The sequence below is a fragment of the Oryctolagus cuniculus genome, chromosome 7 (assembly GCF_051225735.1).
Source record: "Oryctolagus cuniculus isolate XC-2025 breed Fujian yellow rabbit chromosome 7, ASM5122573v1, whole genome shotgun sequence".
Lineage (NCBI taxonomy): Eukaryota > Metazoa > Chordata > Mammalia > Lagomorpha > Leporidae > Oryctolagus > Oryctolagus cuniculus.
In genome coordinates, this window is record NC_142873.1 from 112,087,874 (window position 1) to 112,108,124 (window position 20,251).

General features: G+C 44.0%; 1 protein-coding gene across 26 annotated transcripts in view; it reads right to left on the reverse strand.

The window, feature by feature from the left end:
* NFIA (nuclear factor I A) overlaps positions 1-20,251 on the reverse strand; it is a 620,032-nt gene that overhangs the window by 47,103 nt on the left and 552,678 nt on the right. For all 26 annotated transcript variants that reach the window (XM_051857696.3, XM_051857695.3, XM_070078406.2 and 23 more), the window contains one exon: positions 19,430-19,595. In XM_051857696.3, the coding sequence (XP_051713656.1) occupies positions 19,430-19,595 (166 nt within the window). The remainder of the gene's footprint in view (positions 1-19,429; positions 19,596-20,251) is intronic.

Genomic DNA, 20,251 nt, shown 5'->3' on the forward strand with positions numbered 1-20,251 from the left:
TTTTTTTTAAAGATTTAATTATTTTTATTTGAAAGACAGAGTTAGAGAGAGGCAGAGGCGGAGAGAGGGAGAGAGAGAGAGAAAGAGAGTAAGGAGAGAGGTCTTCCATCCACTGGTTCACTCCCCAGATGACTGCAATGGCCGAAGATGGGCTGATCTGAAGCCAGGAGCCAGGAGCTTCCACAGGGTCTCCCACCTGGATGCAGGGACCCAATCACTCAAGCCATCTTCCACTGCTTTTCCAGGCCATAGCAGGGAGTGGCCGCAAACCAGTGCCCATATGGGATGCCGGCACTGCAGGGAGTGGCTATATGCCACAGTGCCAGCCTCTGCATTGCTTGTTTGAGAGTAGGCAGTTTCAGTGTGTAGTTCAAATTTAGCAACCATTGAAATATGTCCAGTCATAGAAAGGCAGCATGGGAGAAAATGTAGAGATTTCTGTGCAGAGAGAGATGATGAAAGGAGAGTGCCTTGAACAAAGATGTCTCAACGTGCCTGCAGGCGCCCCTAGAGGGGCTGGGGCCTGCTCTCTCTTGGAACTGACCTGCTGAGTGATGAGAGCCAAGCTCTCTGGCCTTGAGTAGTGGCAGAAAGAACACAGGGTTGGTTGCTCCTTGGCTACTAGCAGAGCCTTGAGGTTCTTAATTTACTTCCAGAAACAAAGAAGTTGCCTAAACCCTGGAAGTGCAGCCTGCAAACTAATAGGCAGTTTGGAGACAAATTCCTCTTCTGTTCTACCAAAGACTGCAAATATAGGGGAGTGGTAAATTTTCTTTTCCCTTGAATTCCATCACTATGACATGTGTTTATTTATTTTGAAGGTAGAGAAAAAGTCGGATGGGAGAGGGAGAGGGAGAGGGAGAGGGAGAGGGAGAGGGAGAGGGAGAGGGAGAGGGAGAGGGAGAGAGAGAAACTGACTTTGATCTTCTCTCTACTCTTCAGAGGCCTGTAACAGCTGGGGCTGGGCCAAGAAAAACCAGGAGCCAAGAACTCCATCCAGGTTTCTTGTGTGGGTGACAGGAAGCCATGCACTTGGGCCATCATCTGCTGTCTCCCTGGCACATTAGCAGGAAGCTGAGGAGCTGAACTTGAACTTGCACTTTAATATGGGATATGGGTATCCCAAATGGAGACTTAACCAGCTGTGCCACAATACCCACTCCTAGAGAGGAATATTTTAACAGCTTCATATGTTCTCTCTTCTTCTCCCTCTCCCTCTCCCCCTCTCTTTCTCCAAAAGATACTTAGTTCAACACTTGCTATATGTCAGGCTCCATACGGAGCATTATGGGGGACACAAAGGTGAGACATACCACTGTCCTCAAAGTGTGAGTCTACTGGGGAGAGAGAAGTACAGAAGATGAACATTTGAGTGCTTACAAGTAATACAAATAAAAATTGGCGGGGGTGTTAAAGGACAGGAAAGTGACAGCTGGCGGGAGGAGCAGGAAAAGCTTCACTGGGGACGCAGAAGTGGCCTCTGGGACTGGCTGAGAGTGATGTACTGGTGACAGACTCCAAGGGACCGCAGCTCCCAAAGCCAGCAGCAAAAGCAACTGACATGGGCAGGGAGCAGAGGGGACAGCTGCTTGGGGAAAGGAGGAAAGAAGCAATTTGCAAATTACATGTGGCCACATGCCAAGGGAAGGTAAAATTTTAGATGAGATGATGAGAGACCTGAATGTTGGAAAATGGCAGGCAATTTAAAATTAAAATAAAAAAAGAAAGAAAATGGCAGGCAAGAGGCTGTTAAATTAATTTCAAGAGGAAGACATAATTTATACAACAAAGATACAAAAATCCTTTTGTAAAGTCCAGAAAGATAACTAGAGAACTTCCCACTCCCAGCCTTTCCTAGCTGCATCATCCACCTGCACCTTCATGTGCCCTCTGCTTGTCAGAAACTCAACATACTTGGTTGCACTACAGGTTCTCTCTAAAAATAAAATGAGTCAAAAGTCAATTTCATTCCAAGAGACTTACTGGGATTTGTTTATTTGTCCCATCTGACAGTGAAGGTAACTGTGCAAGAAAGTATTCAGTTGCAAACAGCAAGCTGACTAAATACCTAACTGAGGCAGTTTCCCAAGTCTCAATGGCACTGTTCTTTAAAAAAAAAGTTCTGTGAGAAAAAAAAAAAAACAACAACAACAACTCACTCCTTAAAAAAAACTACAGAAACTGCTAGAATGTAGATTGGCTAATGTCTAAATGAAACCATCACAACAGAACTCACTGAGGAACGTAAATGGCATTGTTTTTTTGCAAGGTCACTAGGGAGTGCTGGAGAATACTGAAGTGTTTCTCCTTCAAACAAATCTATGAGTATCGACAAGTTTGCAGGGCCTGGGGCAGCGTTATTAATATTGTTAGATAGCTAGGGAAACACATGGCTTTGAGAAGCCTTTTAAAAGCATGCAGCCTTTGCTTACATCCAACCCAGTGTTTAGAGATTTAGAAATCCCCACTTGATTGAATGGATGTTGTAGGTTTCATCCAGATGTTTGGAATCGAGAAGATAACCGCATTGAATTTCTATTCCCAGGCTCACATCTGTGCAGCCAGTCACCTCATTCTAGGATCTCTGCAAATCTTCTGTCTTTACAAAGAAGTTACCACCACCACCATCAAAACACCACCTCCCCGAGGGGATGAAATTAAAGCCTCCTTATCACTCGTAAATTATCACAGAGCAACATACCCACAAGCTTCCTTCCTGAAAAGCTAATGAATTCTACCTTCAATGTATTAGCAGTACTTAACATGTATGGCAACAATTTGCACGAAGCGTTTAATGTGGCAACAGTTCACAAAAATCATGAAAAGAATCAACGTAGCCAGATGGCTTTGCTTGTTGGTATCTGCTTGTATTAAGGATCTTCAGGGAGGTAGGTGCTCAAGTGATATCAGGATTTTGGTAAAATATGCATAAAGAAAGGTACCAGACAATTTATGTTGTGTTTTGCACACAGAGAGGAAGGGACCAGAGCAACTTTTAACTGGAGATGCTTTCAGCTTATGTTACCAAAATCTGTGCAACAGGAGGCATTTTTTTTTACAACGAGTGCATTTCTGTACAGAATCTATTTAAACTGCCTATAACTTTGTCTTTTTCATAATAATTTTTAAAGGATAAGAATATGGCTTTGTTTTTGTTTAGATTTATTTCTTATAGCTCTAATTCAAATCCAATATCTGTCATTTTTTAATGTGTTTTCTGTGTGTTGTTCAATGGACAGAACATACTTGTTAATCAGAAGCAACCATGTGTAAGACGAGGCACAGATGAAATTTATATTCAGGAGCCCGAAGGAACAAATCTTGGATGAGTTGGAGTTTGCTTCTAAAAGTGGCTTAGATCAATGCATTGGATCACTCTCCCTTGAAGGACTCCAGCAGCCTCTCAAAAAGCACTGGAACTGACTTTTGAGAGTTGTTTTTGGGAAATATTGAAAAGACCGATAAAGAGTTATGCTCCAAGATGTTCATTATAGCATTACGTATAAGAGCACCACACTGGAACTTGTAAGTTAATGCTTCATCAGTACATTGGAATATTTTGAAATCAATAATAATAATAGCTAATGTCATCACAACTTGTTCTTAATATGAAATAAAATTAACAAAGTCAGTTACAAACTGCATTAACACATATACATACATATATACAGAAATGATCAATTATGATTAAAATACACAAAGAACTAAAAAGTATCCAGATGCAGTGATTATTTCTAAAAATGGGATTATAGAGTACTTTAAAATATATTCCAGTAATTTGTTAATCTTAAAATAAACACAAACAAAACCTGAACACCACAAATTATCCTTTTTTCTTTCGAGGCAGTACAATGTATTCAATAGAAAATACATTTCAGAACCAGAAAATCCTGGATTGAATTTTTTTTTTTTTTTTTTGACAGGCAGAGTGGATAGTGAGAGAGAGAGACAGAGAGAAAGGTCTTCCTTTGCCGTTGGTTCACCCTCCAATGGCCGCCACGGCTGGTGCGCTGTGGCTGGCACACCGCGCTGATCCGAAGGCAGGAGCCAGGTGCTTCTCCTGGTCTCCCATGGGGTGCAGGCCCCAAGTACTTGGGCCATCCTCCACTGCCTTCCCGGGCCACAGCAGAGAGCTGGCCTGGAAGAGGGGCAACCGGGAAAGAATCCGGCACCCCAACTGGGACTAGAATCCGGTGTGCCGGCGCCGCTAGGTGGAGGATTAGCCTATTGAGCCATGGCGCCGGCCCTGGATTGAATTTACTTGATCTCTTACTGGAAATATACCTTTAGGACTGGCATTGTGGTATAATGGGTTGAGCCTCCATCTGCAATGCCAGCATCCCATATGGATGCTGGCTTGAGTCCTGGCTGCTCTGCTTCTGATTCAGCTCACTGCTAATGCACCTAGGAAAGCAGAAGAAGATGGCCCAACTTGGGACCCTGCATCCCTGTGGAGACCCAGATAAAACTCCTGGTTCCTGGCATTGCCTGGCCCAACCTTGGCCATTTCAGCCATTGGGGATTTAACCAGTGGGTGGATGATCTCTCTCTCTCTCCGTCCCCCCTTCCCCCATAACTCTTTCAAATCAATAAAATAAATCGTTTTTTTATAAAAAGAAATATGATCGTGGCAAGCTAATTACCCTCTCCGAGTCTCTATATAAACAGTCTAGCATGATCGACATTTGCTCTGATTCTTCTGGCCTTTTAACAAAGGCTTTCCCCCTCTGTGAATGCTAATAGGAGACCTTCTCCAAGGAGCCAGGCAAAGATGGACCTATGGAAAGGGTTCACCCACAACATGGGAAATCCCCAGAATTCCACTGTGCTTTACATTAAATCAATGGAAACAAAAGCAACTGTAAACTTAAATATGATTAGGGCTATTACACCTGCAAGATATCTTTCAACAATAAAAAAATAAAACTCAAAACTTTCAAGGGTTGATATTATGGTTAAAACAGTAAGGTGTACGCTGGCTCAACCTTTCTGAAAAGCATTGTGGTAATGTGTATCAAGAGGAATGTTTGTATTAGTAATTCCACTTCTAGAAATCTATCCTATGAAGATAATTAGAGCTGGAGACAAAAATATGTCTTAGGATTTGGTAGAGCATATTCTACAGCTTGATAAAATTAATATAGTAGAGAAATGGGTAACAATTATTTAAATTAACATTTCCTTTTTTTGAATGAGGTATAAAATGCTAATTAGACATACTAATTATTGTATTCAGTATGATCCTAATCATCTTGTATATGTGTGTATATAATCACCTACAAGACACACACTACTTTTTTTTGAGTTTTTTTCCAACTTTACTTTCTAGTCTGATATACACAACTGTTATTTAAATATATAAATTGGGACTATACTCTTGTAATTCATAATTTCTCATAGCTGAGAAAGGTAAGAAAAGATCATAGTATTTAAGACTCATATACTTTTTTTTTTTTTTTGATAGGCAGAGTGGACAGTGAGAGAGAGAGAGAGACAGAGAGAAAGGTCTTCCTTTGCCCAGTGCGCTGCGGCCGGCGCACCGCGCTGATCCGATGGCAGGAGCCAGGTACTTATCCTGGTCTCCCATGGGGTGCAGGGCCCAAGTACTTGGGCCATCCTCCACTGCACTCCCTGGCCATGGCAGAGAGCTGGCCTGGAAGAGGGGCAACCGGGACAGAATCTGGCACCCCGACCGGGACTAGAACCGGTGTGCCAGCGCCGCAAGGCGGAGGATTAGCCTAGTGAGCCGCGGCGCCGGCCGAGACTCATATACTTTTAAAAGTTCTTGGGAAATGGAATTAAAAGGTGTGTATTTAGCCGGCGCCGCGGCTCACTAGGCTAATCCTCCGCCTTGCGGCGCCGGCACACCGGGTTCTAGTCCCGGTTGGGGCGCCGGATTCTGTCCCGGTTGCCCCTCTTCCAGGCCAGCTCTCTGCTGTGGCCAGGGAGTGCAGTGGAGGATGGCCCAGGTGCTTGGGCCCTGCACCCCATGGGAGACCAGGAAAAGCACCTGGCTCCTGGCTCCTGCCATCGGATCAGCGCGGTGCGCCGGCCGCAGCGCGCCGGCCGCGGCGGCCATTGGAGGGTGAACCAACGGCAAAGGAAGACCTTTCTCTCTGTCTCTCTCTCACTGTCCACTCTGCCTGTCAAAAAAAAAAAAAAAAAAAAAAAAAAAAAAAAAAAAAAAAAAGGTGTGTATTTTTGGTGACCAAAGATTTCAAAATCCATGCATAGTTTTTCCATAATATATGGTTTCCATGTATTTTAAAAATTATTTATTGGAAAGTCAGAGAGAGAGAGAGAGAGAAAGAGAGAGAGAGAGGGAGAGGAACAGAGAGAGAGAGAGAGAGAGAGAGAGATACTTCTATCCACTGGTTCACTTTCCAAATGCCTACAACAGCCAAGGCTGGGCCAGGATGAAGCCAGTAGGCTGGAACTCAATCTGGGTCTCCCACATGGGCAGCAGCATCCAATACTTGAGCCATCACTTTCTGCCTGCAGAGTGCACATTAGCAGGAAGCTGGCATGGAGAGAGGGACTGGGAATCAAATTGAGGCACTCCTACATGGGGTGTGGGAGTCCCAAGTGGTGTCTTAACTGCTGCAACACCTGCGCCATCATGAACGTTTAGAAGACCCTTCATATGAAGGGCTTCAAAATTTCTGTACCAATAAAACCTTAACTTTTAATCCCATTTACTATAAACTTTTCAAAGTACCCTTGTACATGCCTAGACACACACACACACACACAATATAGACCTGAACATGCATTAAAAAAAAGATGAGGAAAACAAGATCAAAATGTTAATAACAGCTGATGATGGAAGAACATAAATTTCCTTTTTTATAATAACTTTTCTGTATTTTCCATGTTTCCTACAATGCCATTTATTACCTGTATAAAGAAAATCTTAAATCTGCTCTGTCATCTCAGACATGAGAAGTAATAAAACGCTGAGGCTGATACAAGACTTAAACAGGTTATGATAAACCAACTGCATGTGACCCCCCACTGCTCTGTTTTCTTCTGTCTCTTGCTTGGCAGCACTCTCTTCTGCCCTGGATTCTGTGTTTTGCACCTAATTCAGTGTACCCAGGACTGTGTCGTTCTTGAAGTAATGGGAAGTCTTGGAGTGTCTGAGGGTTTTCAAATGGAAGCTGTACAAGAATATGCCTCTAAACAGCATGTGTACCTAGATAGCCTAGGAAGCACTAGACTTCAGGGCCCAACAGATCTGGTTTGAGCCTTTTTTTTTTTGACAGGCAGAGTTAGACAGTGAGAGAGAGAGAGAGAGACAGAGAGAAAGGTCTTCCTTTGCCGTTGGGTCACCCTCCAATGGCCGCCGTGGCCAGTGCACTGCGCTGATCTGATGGCAGGAGCCAGGTACTTACTCTGGTCTCCCATGGGGTGCAGGGCCCAAGCACTTGGGCCATCCTCCACTGCACTCCCGGGCCACAGCAGAGAGCTGGCCTGGAAGAGGGGCAACCGGGACAGAATCCAGCACCCCGACTGGGACTAGAACCCGGTGTGCTGGCGCCGCAAGGCGGAGGATTAGCCTACTGAGCCACGGCGCTGGCCTGGTTTGAGCCTTGTCTCAGTTTCTTCTTCTTTAACAGAGGGCCAACAATTCCAATTCTGTAGATTTATGATAACAAATGCTATCAAGATACACATCAAAATGCTGGATTTTTCAATCATTCTTTTCATTTTCTCTTTGTAAATTTAAACATTAAGAAACTAGACTGTACATACAATAAAATGCTATTTAGAACAAATTATGACTTAAGATAACGCATCCACACTGGCATTCTGTGGATTCCTAAAGCACAACCTGTGACAAAATAATGGCGACTACAAATGAAAATGCAAACCTTACAATGCATTCACTGCCCCCGTGAGGGGAAAAGAGTATTATTCTTTACCAGAAAGGTCATGTATTTTTGCTACTGTACCCAATGTTCAGGTTAGTGTAGCTTAGCACTATGTCTATAAAAATTGCCAAGGATTTTATGACCTCTATCCCATGTATCAGTAGGTGATTTTGGCTGCTGTAGTAACTGAGGTATAAACAACACTGTTAAACAAATATTGCTTTTTTAATAAAATTTTTGGGGCCGGCGCTGTGGCGTAGTGGGTAAAGCTGCCTCCTGTAGTGCCAGTATCCCATATGGGTGCCGGTTCAAGTCCCAGCTGCTCCACTTCCGATCTAGCTCTCTACTGTGGCCTGGGAAAACAATAAAAGGTGGCCCAAGTCCTTGGGCCCCTGCACCCATGTGAGAGACCTGGAAGAAGCTCCTGGCTCCTGGTTTAGATTGGCGCAGCTCTGGCTGTTGGGGCCATCTGGGGAGCGACCCAGTGGATGGAAGACTTCTGTCTCTCTAACTCTGCCTTTCAAATAAAATAAATAAACCTTGAAAAAAATAACAGATAATCTTAAAAAAAAAGATAGATTTTTTTACACTTATTTGAAATTCAAGAGTTACAGAGAGGGAGAAACAGAGAGAGAGAGAGAGAGAGAGAGAGAGAGAGGGAGGTCTTCCCTCTGCTAGCTTACTCCTCAGGTGGCCACAACAGCCAGGGGTGGGCCAGGCTGAAGCCAGGAGCCAGAAGCCTCTTCCAGGTCTCCCATGTGGGTAGCAGAGGCCCAAGCACTTAGGCCATCCTCTGTTGCTTTTCCTAGGTGCATGAGCAGGGAGCTGGATAGGAAGTGGAATAGCCGGGACTTGAACCAGTGTCCATATTCCTAGGATGCTAGTATCGCAGGTAGAGGTTTTAGTTGCTATGCCACAATGCTGGCCCCTAATATTCTTTTAAAGATGTATATATTCATTTATTTGAAAGGCACAGCAAGAAGGGGGCTGTCGCTCCCCCTCTTCATGGAGGAACGACACTAAACCCTGCCTAGGCTTCATATCCGAGTCACGGCACCATTATGTCGCTCCCCCTCTTCGTGGAGGAACGACACAGGACCCTGCGCTGTTCTTCTGTCTGCTCGGCCCTCCCCGGGTTTGCTGCTGGTTCTTCCCGGGTTGGCTACTGTCCCTTCCACCTCCGTGGAAGGGCAGTGCCCCCTGCCACATTCCCCACTTCCGCGGGGGAGCGGCACACCGCCGGCCGGCTCTCTCGGGGGCTGCACAGGTGTTCCCCTTAGATGTTCCCCTTAGATGTTCCTGGTGCATGCCGTCTCTCTCCTCCTTTATAGTCCTCCTCTGCCAATCCCAACTCGGCTGCCCACACGCCGAGTACGCTGCTCTCCTCCAATCAGGAGCAAGTCCTACAGTTTATTGGCTGAACTGGAGGCAGCTGTGCAGAAGCTGTTTTCTTCTCTCCCAGCGCCATATTGTGGGAGAGCAGATGCATAGAATAAGTCTTAATTCCAGTAACTTAGTCTAGTCCGGGTTGCTCCCCACAGGGGCAAAAGGGGAGAAGAAGAAGAGAGAGAAATTTCACCTCCTGGTTCACTTTTCAAATGACTACAACAGCCAGGGCTGGGCAAGGCTGAAGCCAGGAGCCAGGAATTCCATCTGGGTCTCCCACAAGGGTGGCAGAGGCCCATATACTTGTGCCATCACCCACTGCTTTCCCAGGCACATTAGCTGAGAGCTGGATAGAAACAGAGCACTAGCACTCTGATATGGGATGCTGGTTCCACAAATGGTAGCTTAACTTGCTGTGCTACGACTTCTACCCGAGGCAAATAGTTTTAAAAATAAAGAAATTATTATATTTGATAGCAAAAGTGGATTTTAAACTTAATGATGTCTTCATTCTCATTAGATGAGGGACCAAAAAAGTCCCCCAATGTCCGGTCCCCTTCCCTGAGTCAACCACTATTATAAGCTTCTGTCCTTCCACATATAAAGCACACAGGTAGACACACACCTTCGTCTCAGAGTAGCATTCTATACAGAACACATTTCCTCATGCTGTCCTTTGCTGACAATATAACTTGAAGACTACTCCATGAATTCAAATAGCTCCATCTCTTTAAAGAATTCTTAGTGGGGCTGGTGCTGTGGCATACCAGGTAAACCTGCAGTGCTAGCATCCCATATGGGCACCATTCAAGTCTCAGCTGCTCCACTTCCGATCTAGCTCTCTGCTGTGGCCTGGGAAAGCAGTTGAAAATGGCTTATGTCCTTGGTCCTTGGGTGACCTGGAAGAAGCTCCAGGCTCCTGGCTTTGGATCGGCCCAGCTCCAGCCATTGTGGCCATTTGGGGAGTGAACCAGAAGATGGAAGACCTCTTTCTCTCTCTGCTTCTGCCTCTCTGTAACTCCGCCTTTCAAATAAATAAATAAGTATTAAAAAAAGAGCAACAACAATTAAAGAGTCCCTAGTTTGCAGCACTCATATTGGTGAATATTTAGGCAGCCAATCTCTATAATCTGTTACAGTGAATGCTTTATGTGCAATTTTGCTCTAGTGTCCAACTGTATACATGGTATAAATTAAACATAAGCATTTAATATTTAGATAATATATATTTCAATGGTATGTAAAAGACTTAATTGTCCTCTGAAAAGGCTGAATCAATTTAGTCCTTTAATAGTACAGAAGAATACCTGTTTTCTACATACTTACTAATATCATGTTAAAATATTTTATTTTTGCTAATCTGATAGGTAAAAATGTTAATCATGTTTTATTTATTTTTTCAATAGAGACATTTATAAATTATTTGAAAGGCAGAGTGACAGAGAGATAGAGAAGGGGGGGAAGAGAGAGGGAGAGAATCTTACATTCACTGGTTCACTTCTCAAATGGCTGCAATGGCCAGGGCTGGGCCAGACAGAAGCCAGAAACCAGAAGCCAGGAGCTTCTGCTGGGTCTCCTGCATGGGTGCAGAGGCCTCAGGCATTTGAGCCATCCTCTGTTGCTTTTCCCAGGCCATCAGCAGGGAGCTAGGTCTATATTGGAGCAGCTGGGACAGGCAGCTTTACTACTATGCCATGATGGAAACCCCCTTTCTTGCCTTTCTATTGGATTATTGGATTTTTTCTTACCAACTTTTGAAAAACATATTTTAGATCATTTAACCCTTTGTTACATCTGTTGCAAATATTTTTTCCTCTTTCCTTTGTCTCTTGACTTTGTTTTTTATGTGTAAGTTATTGATACTTCTATTTTATTATTATTATTATTTTCATTTTATTTTAAAAGTAAACAGAGAGATGTATCTTTGGGTTCACTCCCCAAATGCTTGCAACAGCCAGGGCTTGGCTGCACCAAAGTCATGAGCCTGGAACTCCATCCAGGTTTCCCATAAGGCAGGCAGGGGCCTATCATCTGCTGCTTCCTAGGTACTCATCAGCAGGAAGCTGGGTCAGAAAGCAGAGGGGCTGCGGCCTGAACCAGGTACTCAGATACAGGATGCAAGCAGCATAATTGCTGTGCCAAACACCTGCCCACATTATTGATACTTTCAGAGTAGGATTTATCAGTCTTCCTTTTCATGTTTTTTATTACTTAGGCCATGAAACTATAATATTCCAATAAACTTGCTGTGCATTTCTTATTTTATGGCATAACATTCCCCCTTCCCCCAGCCAGGTAAAACTCACTTTGAGGCAAGGAACTTAATTTCTTCTAGAATTCAACTCAGCTGTTCCAATACATTTAATTGAATAATCTCTTTCCCACCTCTAACACGGAACACTTTATAGATTTGAGTCTGTTTCCTAATCCCCCAATTCAGAAGAAAAAAAAGTAGAACACAATAGGGATAGCAGCAGTGCTGATGAACGAGTCAAAATCAGGGTGGAAACAGGAAAGAGCGGGCAGCTCCCGGCGCTATGTGGCATCAGCTACTAAGAGCAGGCAGGAGCGATGCGGGAGCTTTTGGAACTGTTCTGTACCCTGTCTTGGTGCTGGTTACAAGAATCTGTGATGCTATGAAAACTCACAGTACTGTACATCTGAGTGAATTTTTATTGAATGTGAAGCACAAAAAAATTTTAAAGAATGGAATGAAAAAGTATTTTGTGGAAAACCAGCCACTAATGCATTATTTTTCTACTCTGAGAAAAGGAAACACAGCCCCGCATCTCCCTAGATCTTCTGCTCTCTTCTTTTCCATGCTAACAAGACATACTTGTAGGAACAGCGGCCGGTTCATACTAAAGCATACATGACTACTAATTACTTCATCAACACTTGGATTTCTCCTCATAGGTTTTTTTTTTTTTAAGATTTGTTTTTATTTATTTGAAAGGCAGAGTGACAGAGAGAAAAGGAGACACACACACACACACACACACACACACACAGAGAGACAGTGAGAGAGAGAGATAGAAAGAGAGAGGAGAGAGCAAGAGAGACAGATACTTCACACAGTGGTTCATTCTCCACATGTCCACAGTGGCCAGGAGCCCAGAGCTCTATCCAGGACTCCCACATGGGTGCAGAGACCCAAGTACCTGGGCCATCATCTGCTGTTTTCACAGGTGCATTAGCAGGGAGGTGGATGGGAAGCAGAGTAGCCAGGACTTGAACTGGCACTCAGTTATGAGACATGGGCACTGTGACACAATGCTTGCCTCTCTCCCTACAGGGTTTTTACAGCAGTGAACACACACACACACACACACACACACACACAATGGAAGGCTGAGGCTAACACAAAGATACTCATGCTACAGCAAGCAGAGGAACTCCAGGTTGAAGGCAGCTCAGAGTGAATCACAGCTCCACCCTCCCTGCCTGAGTGACCCTCAGAGTGAGAAAGCTCCCCTCTCTCTCCCTCCATGAGAACGGAAAGGGCCCTCCTGGTTAAGGTGGCAGGATTATTGGGAGGGAGAAGTGAGAAGATATATATCAAGACATTTTTTAAAGTGCTTAACACATTAGTAAAAGCCAAATTCTTCATTGTTATTGACTTCAGACTTGGGCAGGGCATTATAGCTCCCCACATGAGCAGAAATGTGGTCATTTGCTCAGTTACCATAGGCAGTAGAAAGAGCAGGGCCAGCTGTGTGTCTGAATCCCCAGCAAAGTAGTATAGGATTGGGGAAAGCAAAGCCACTTTCTAATCCCGGTTTTTTGTCTATAAAATCCTGGCCTCAAAGGAGTCAGGAATGCAGAAGTTTTCCTAACCAAAACCCACAGTACCTGTTTGTTATACACTAGACAATTTCCATCCAACTCACAGATTTATTGTTATATTCTTGGTTCAACAGGTTCATATTCACTCATGTAATTTATGTATATATAGGACTCATCAGAGAGAAAAACAAATAAAGGACACTTATTATTACATGCTTCTATGGTAGTAGAACAACTCTAAGTTTTTTTTTTTTTTTTAATCACAATTCATAGCTGAGAAGGCCTAGAGGAAAATGCTTGAATCCTTTAAATTGAGTTCTGTATTCCTAATTAATTAAAATGGGAGCAGCAGATGCTTGTTTATCTTCCATAATAATTCAAGAATGATTTGTTCTTCCCAGTGTAATTCTAGGATATGATGACAATCTTTATTTGTGGAAAAAATGTGGAAAAGTCCATTTCTATAGGATGACCTTGGTCCCAACCTACTGTATGCAAGCTGGATCTTTGGTACAAATTAACACAAAGTATTGTGGATTTGAATTATCATACCACAAAGAGATCCTGTTCTGGAGTTGCTGTCCTCAGGATTCTAATATTTCCTAGAAAATTCTTTCATTGTATCACATGGTCAGAAAGGAAACTTCCCAATTAATGAGGTGATGTTGCGGAAACCTCAGTAACTGCAAAGAGCTGCGGCAGGCAGGGTGTTCTGAAGATCGGTCTCAGCAGGAAGATGTCCCGTGGGCGTCGCCCGTCTTCTGTGGTTCCTGAGCCTCCCCAGAGCTTCTGATCCTGCCCTCACCCAGAGCTGCTCCTCCTGTGGTCTTCCTGTCTCTGGATGGTGGCTCCACCCTCCTAGTAGCCCAACTTAAGAACCTAGCAGTCCTGGTTGAGCTTTGCTCACATTTCCCCTTCTCCCACCACCCCACTTAGAGCTGCGTCCTGCCTTTACCACTCCCAACTGTCCTTGCCTCACCTGCCCAGATCACACTTAACACATTCCCTCTGACATCCTAACTACCTTTTGTATGCCATATTTTGTTTGTTGTATTTTTACCCTCTGTAACATAAAAGTTTCATAAGGTCAGAGGTTTTCATCTCTTTTATTCCCTGCTGAATCTCCTAGCACCTAGAGGTGTAATGATGCTCGATAAATGTTGACTGAGGCACAGGCATCTGGCATGGTTAAGTCACCACTTAGGATGTCCACATCCCATCCCAGAGTACCTGGCTTCAAGTGCCATCTCTTTTCTGATTTCAGCCCAGTGCTAATGTACATGCCAGAGGCAGCCGGTGATCCGGTACTTGGGTCCCTGCCACTCACACAGGAGACTTGGATCAAGCTCCCAGCTCCTGGTTTTGGTGTGGCTGTCTCCTGGTTGTGGGTAGTAAAACAGCAGATGGGAGGTCTCTCTATTTCTCTCTTTGTCTTTTTCTGCTCTGTGGATAGTAAACTAAGTGACTAAAAATTTTAAAAACATTTGTTGAGGGGCTGGCACTGTGGCATAGTGGATAAAGTGGCCACCTATGGTGCCAGCATCGCATATGGGCACCAGTTCAAGCTCTAGCTGCTTCACTTCCGATCCTGCTCCCTGAGAGTGTACATGGGAAAGCAATGAGGATGGCCCAAGTGCTAGGCACCTGCATCCTCATGGGAGACCTGGAGGAAGCTCCTGGCTCCTGGCTTTGGCCTAGCCCAGGCCTGGCCATTGTGGCCATTTGGGGAGTGAACCAGTGGACTGAATACCTCTCTCTCTCTCTCTCTCTCTCTCTCTCTCTCTCTCTCTCCCTTTCTCACTGTAGCTCTTTCAAATAAGTAAAATAAATCCTTAAAAAAATTTTGTTGAATGAATGAAAGAGGGGCTCTTCTCACTGGGTAGGGGACCCCACAAATGCAGGTTAGTAGTGGGAATGCGGCACAGCCACTGTGAGCTGCTCTTACAGATTATGCCTTCTGTTTGTCACGGGATCCTGAAAAGACACGGCCTAGTCCAACACTGTTGCCAAATACATCCACGGTGTAAAAATTGTCCTTGGGAGAAAGCAGAACTTTGTTATCCCCACCTCTATCCTTTCCTGATTTGTAAGGCACTGGTAAAGATTTTCCCCATTAAAATACATTTATTTCATAGGCAAATACATTTTGTTTTCCAGCTCTGCTTTACCCCTGTTTTTCTGGCCACAGCTGCGAAGTTTGCTATTAGTGCCAGAGGCAACTGATTAGTTAAGAAATACGTACTCTGCTCTAGGCTGGCATCCATTTGTATTTCATTGGAAAAGGATATTAAAAATGACGCCTTGGACTTTTAACTGTCTGCAGCACAGCCCAGCACATCTGTCACCCTTGCTCTCTGACAGTCTGCTGATGAGAGTAGGGAGAGGGGGTCATGCCATTCCCATGAACAGAAAAGGAGTTGAGGCCCAGAAAAACTGGTCATGTAGGAGCCCCCAGACATGATTTCCCAGCTTTAATTTTTGAAATCTTATTTTAATGCAAGCCATCTCAAACCCTTAAACAGAAAAGGCTGTCCTAAGTTATACAATTAGAATTTTTGAAAAAAAAAAAAAAAAGACTCCACTTTGGACATGTTGTAGGGATGTTGAACATCTGTACTTAATACCCTGCCATGGTATTTCTTCTTACTAAAGATGAGAGCTAATAAATTGACACAGATAAACAGGATCCAACCACCCTATGGTTTTAATCTCTAAGAGAACACATGACTTGTGGAATTAGTTTTGCCTCAAATTTTAGCCATCCCCCCCCCCCAGTTTCTACCTACCTTCTCTTAAAGCACCACAATATTGTCCCTATTAAATAGCTTAGACATTGTCCCCTCCAAAACATCTTTACCTAACACCCATGCTAGGACCAAGTCCCCTCGACCTCCAGGTCATCCCCAGCATCTCGGCACGCCTTTATCCCAGCACTGTCCTATGGAAACGACCTGCCTACCAGCTGTTGCCCTCCAGAAATCACCATTTCTTGAGAGCAGGGAATAATCACCTTTGTATCCCAAGCAGCTAACACAGTCTTGGTACCGGATAGATGCTCGCTATACAAAGGCTGAATAAATGGGTGGAAAGAAGGCGACCATCATGAGGACTGGTGAGGGAGGGGAGCTGACGAGGTGATGTCACTTCTGGCACTCCTTCCCTTCCACACACTTTGGCTCCTCTCCACCTTCTCATTTGCTGTTCTCTGGATGGTAGAATTTTGAAGTAGAAACTGGATGTGACTAGTCCCGCCCCTTCCTCACCTCTTTCTCTTAAGGAGTCAGGGCTAGCAAGAGGTTCACCAACACCTGCACCTCCATGCCCTCAGCTGTACCCCAAGGAGGAAGGTCTGTGGAAGTCTAGTGCTGCCAGGACTGGGGAGTTACACCACTGTGATTCAGGGGTTCAGTGTGATGGAGCACATTTGCTGTGCGTTATAAGTTAAATTCACTAGCAGTGAAGGTGATGCCCTGTCTTCCAACTCATTGGTCTCTTCTATTCTGTTTATCAGTTTATTTAGCAATCAGGGCGTGGGAGGAGGTTCTACAGTTTTTGGTGGTGGCCCTTCAATCCTTTCCCAAAGAAGATGAGTGGGAGTTCTTGGAAAAAAAAAAAAACTGAGATTTTTAATTGGAAAGGCTTTTCCTGTACTATAAATTGCAACTCTCCCAGCCTGTCACTGTCTTACTAATAAGGCAGAAAATGGTAAGTTATATATTGCTGTGAAGCGACACATCACTGTGAATTCGGCACACTTTAGAAAAGCCCAACCACAGGGGCTAAATTTTAGGATGATAAAAACAAAAACCTTTCTACACCTTCAGTAGAAGATTTTGTTCTGTCTACATCTTTGGAAACCTGTGATTCAAAAAGTAGGATCATATTACTGATGTCAAACCTTGGCTTGTCATTCCTGATGCTCTCCTCTCCCCCAGAACTTTTATATATGGCTCTAATTACTACGTGACCATACGAGTTGGGTCTGCCACAACCCCCCACCATCCTTCCTCACACAGTGCTGAAAAATGATCAGGGATAACAGGTATCTTTGTATGTAAGGCATTCAGTTCATTCCATAGAGGAGAGTTCAGAACTATGGACCCAAAGGCACCAACTAGATGGAGGGGTTGAATAGCTTCTCCACACCCTACAGTGATTCTCCACCATGGCCCAAGTCTGAGGCCTTCCACTAGGTAAGAGTTTGGGCAGGTAATAAAAATATGCTCCAATTTGGTTGGTGAGGGTGCTTGTAATCATGGCTAATTTCACACAACCTTGCCAGGCAAGTATTTTCACCCATTTTATGAGAGGAAACTGATTCAAAGCAGAGTGCAGTAAGTAATCTGAATAGTGGACACTCAAGCCTCTCTCCTTGAGGCTCCAACAGGCACATGCTGGTATTTCCACAGTGCCTCAGCTGAGCCTCATCCCCCTTACTGTACAACTCACTAGGAAGCATGCGACGTAAGTACCGCAGGTGAGGAACAGATGGGCTATCACTACGAGGTTTTCAAAAGACTGAAGCAATGTCTTGTGCAGATAAGAGCAGGAACAGACAAACCGTGTGCAGAGAGGCATTTGCAGGCACAATAAGCAAGTGGCTGCCAATCTCTAAGTCAGTATCCCCAGTGAATAGATGGAAGTAGAGTGTGTGGACAGTTATTTCTCTGGTTTATTTGAAGATGCTACATTTATACACAATAAACTGGGTACTCCCGCTAACCTTTGCTTCTCACAAATTCCTTCCTGAGCTGAACTTCCAAGGTCCAGAGTCCAAATCCAGCTTGATAGCATTGGTGTTGAACATGCAGGGGGCAGGAAGGGATGTTTCCTCCTTCACTAACAGGTGTTGGACCACTTCTTCAAAGAGAAGTAGGCCTCTTCAAAATTGCCCCTGGACCTTTGATCTCTTTGCTAAAGATACAGAATCTATGCACAAGGCCCTGCGCTTCTGCGTGTGTTATCCAAATGCACAATATTGGGTACGCCAAGGTGGCTCACCCTCTCATACTTGTCCGTGAAGGATACTAACCATTTTGGATTCAGTATCCCCACAATCAAATCTACTGAACACAGCACAGAGACACATCTTCCCTCTCTGGCCCTTTGTCGCCTGTTTCCATTATTGTTATTATTCTAACATTGAATGCAAAGAAGCTCAAGGCCCTAGATCTTCATTATTATACTCATCTAAATGACTGTCCAATCCCAAAGTGTACGTTATACTCATCTAAATGACTGTCCAATCCCAAAGTGTACGTTAACAAAACATCCTTCCACCTACTCCCTCCCATTCAACTCTTATTAAAGGTGATCAACTCCTTGACTCTAACACTCCTTTCCTGGTCTGTTCTCGTATCTCTTCTTCTGTGATTCCTTGCTTCAAGTCTTACCTTCTTTGAAGACCTCCTTTAAGGCTCTCCTTAAGGGTCATTTCCCAGAATTCCTATCCTTTCTTACAACTGATCTCTCTCTAAAGCTTTATGGGAGGTACTTATCATGGCATCTATCAAGGCTAGACCATCCATCACTTGGGAACTCTAGCCATCTCTTTCTGTCATTATTGCAGGCACTAATAAAAGCCACATTTGTATGTTCAAGCTATTTCTATCCACTTGACATCTCTAAAGTATCTGGAAATATCTGGAGAATTGTTCGCTTTCTAGTCCATCAAGGAATCATTCCCATCATCTAAAAAGGTTTTGAAATCCTATATTCTCTGACTGAATGTTCCCAGACAGTTCAGGGAAGAGCCAAGAGTTCTTTTTCTCTTTCCAGCCAATTCTACCCGCTATCTCTTTCTTCTGCCAAGCCTGGCCATACAACTGCCATGGCTACTCGCTCTGATCTTCTGCCAGGCTCTTACTTGTGGCAAATGTTCAACACAGACACCTTTGAATTGATACTTTGCTCTGAATGCTTTTTCCCTATTTGATGTCTATGGTATGTAACTTTATGTCATTAGCTACACTTCCCTTGGACTGCAAGTTCCTGGAAGGCAGGGCTCTCCAGAAGACTGAGGAACATTTTACTGTTAAGAATTCATGCAAGTCGATGCAGTTTGGTGATTATGGGTATAGCAGTCAAAGCCACTTAAGACACAATTTTTAACAGTTTGTACCTTGATTTTAGTCCCAGGCATGTAATTACACTGTCTTGTCCACCTAAACATCCAGCTGTTTTTCCACATCTGGTGTAGCTGATGGTACCCGAGACTACAGTTCACTTTGATTCTGGCCTTGGCTCTGAAAAACCATGGTACCACCAGCTCTGGAGTCTGTGGCTACAGACACAGCCTACGCAGTGAAGGACAAAGCTTACATGTGAATCCAAGTGCACAGAGCTTTGTAAAGTGGCCGGCGCCTTGTCTCAGCCATACTTACTTGGTGAGGTGGGGGAGGCTGCGCCTCCTTCTGTTGATGTGGTTGGAGGCTTTGTGTCTGGCACCGGCAGAGGCACAGGCCTGGCCATCGGTGGTGGCGGCGGCGGTGGCAACATTGGGGTAGGAAGGAATGGGTTGTGCACCTTGCCTTGGCTGCTTCCGTTGGGCTACAAGAGTGGGGGAAAAACAAAATGCACACAAAGAAAAGAAGAAACAAACATCAACCATTAGCTGCTTCTGCAAACAGATTCAATGTGTACCTTTAATGTAAATTACTAAGTATCAGGAGCTGCATGAATGCTTCCCTAAGTCCACACGGATGCAGCATTAGTGGGTCCTATTGCTCAGGCATCCCATGAAAGGTCCAGTTAGGCACACGTGCTCAGTGCATCCTAAGCCTATCTTTTGAACTACACTGTCCTCTGCATTTGGTTCCATAAAGTCACCTGTCAATGATCACTCTAGATTTGTTACTCAACTAATGAGCTTTTCTGTGGAATATTTTGGTTTTGTATTAACTGTTACCTTCATCACCGTTCTCATGAGTATTAAATATTTATTTAATATCTAAGTGTTTTATGGACTAGGGTATTATTCCATCGTGTCTATTTTCATAGGTACAAAGTTTTCTAAATATGCATTTGAGATGAAAAAATACCAATATTTTATTTTCACTCTGCAAAGTTGATATTATATAACATTTAATAAATGTGTTAAGTGAACATAAAAAATTCTTTCACATATTGTATAACATCAGGCACAGAGACTTTAGAATTCAGCTGTCAAAAATCTGGTAGGGAAAAATATCACTTCTAATTCTGAT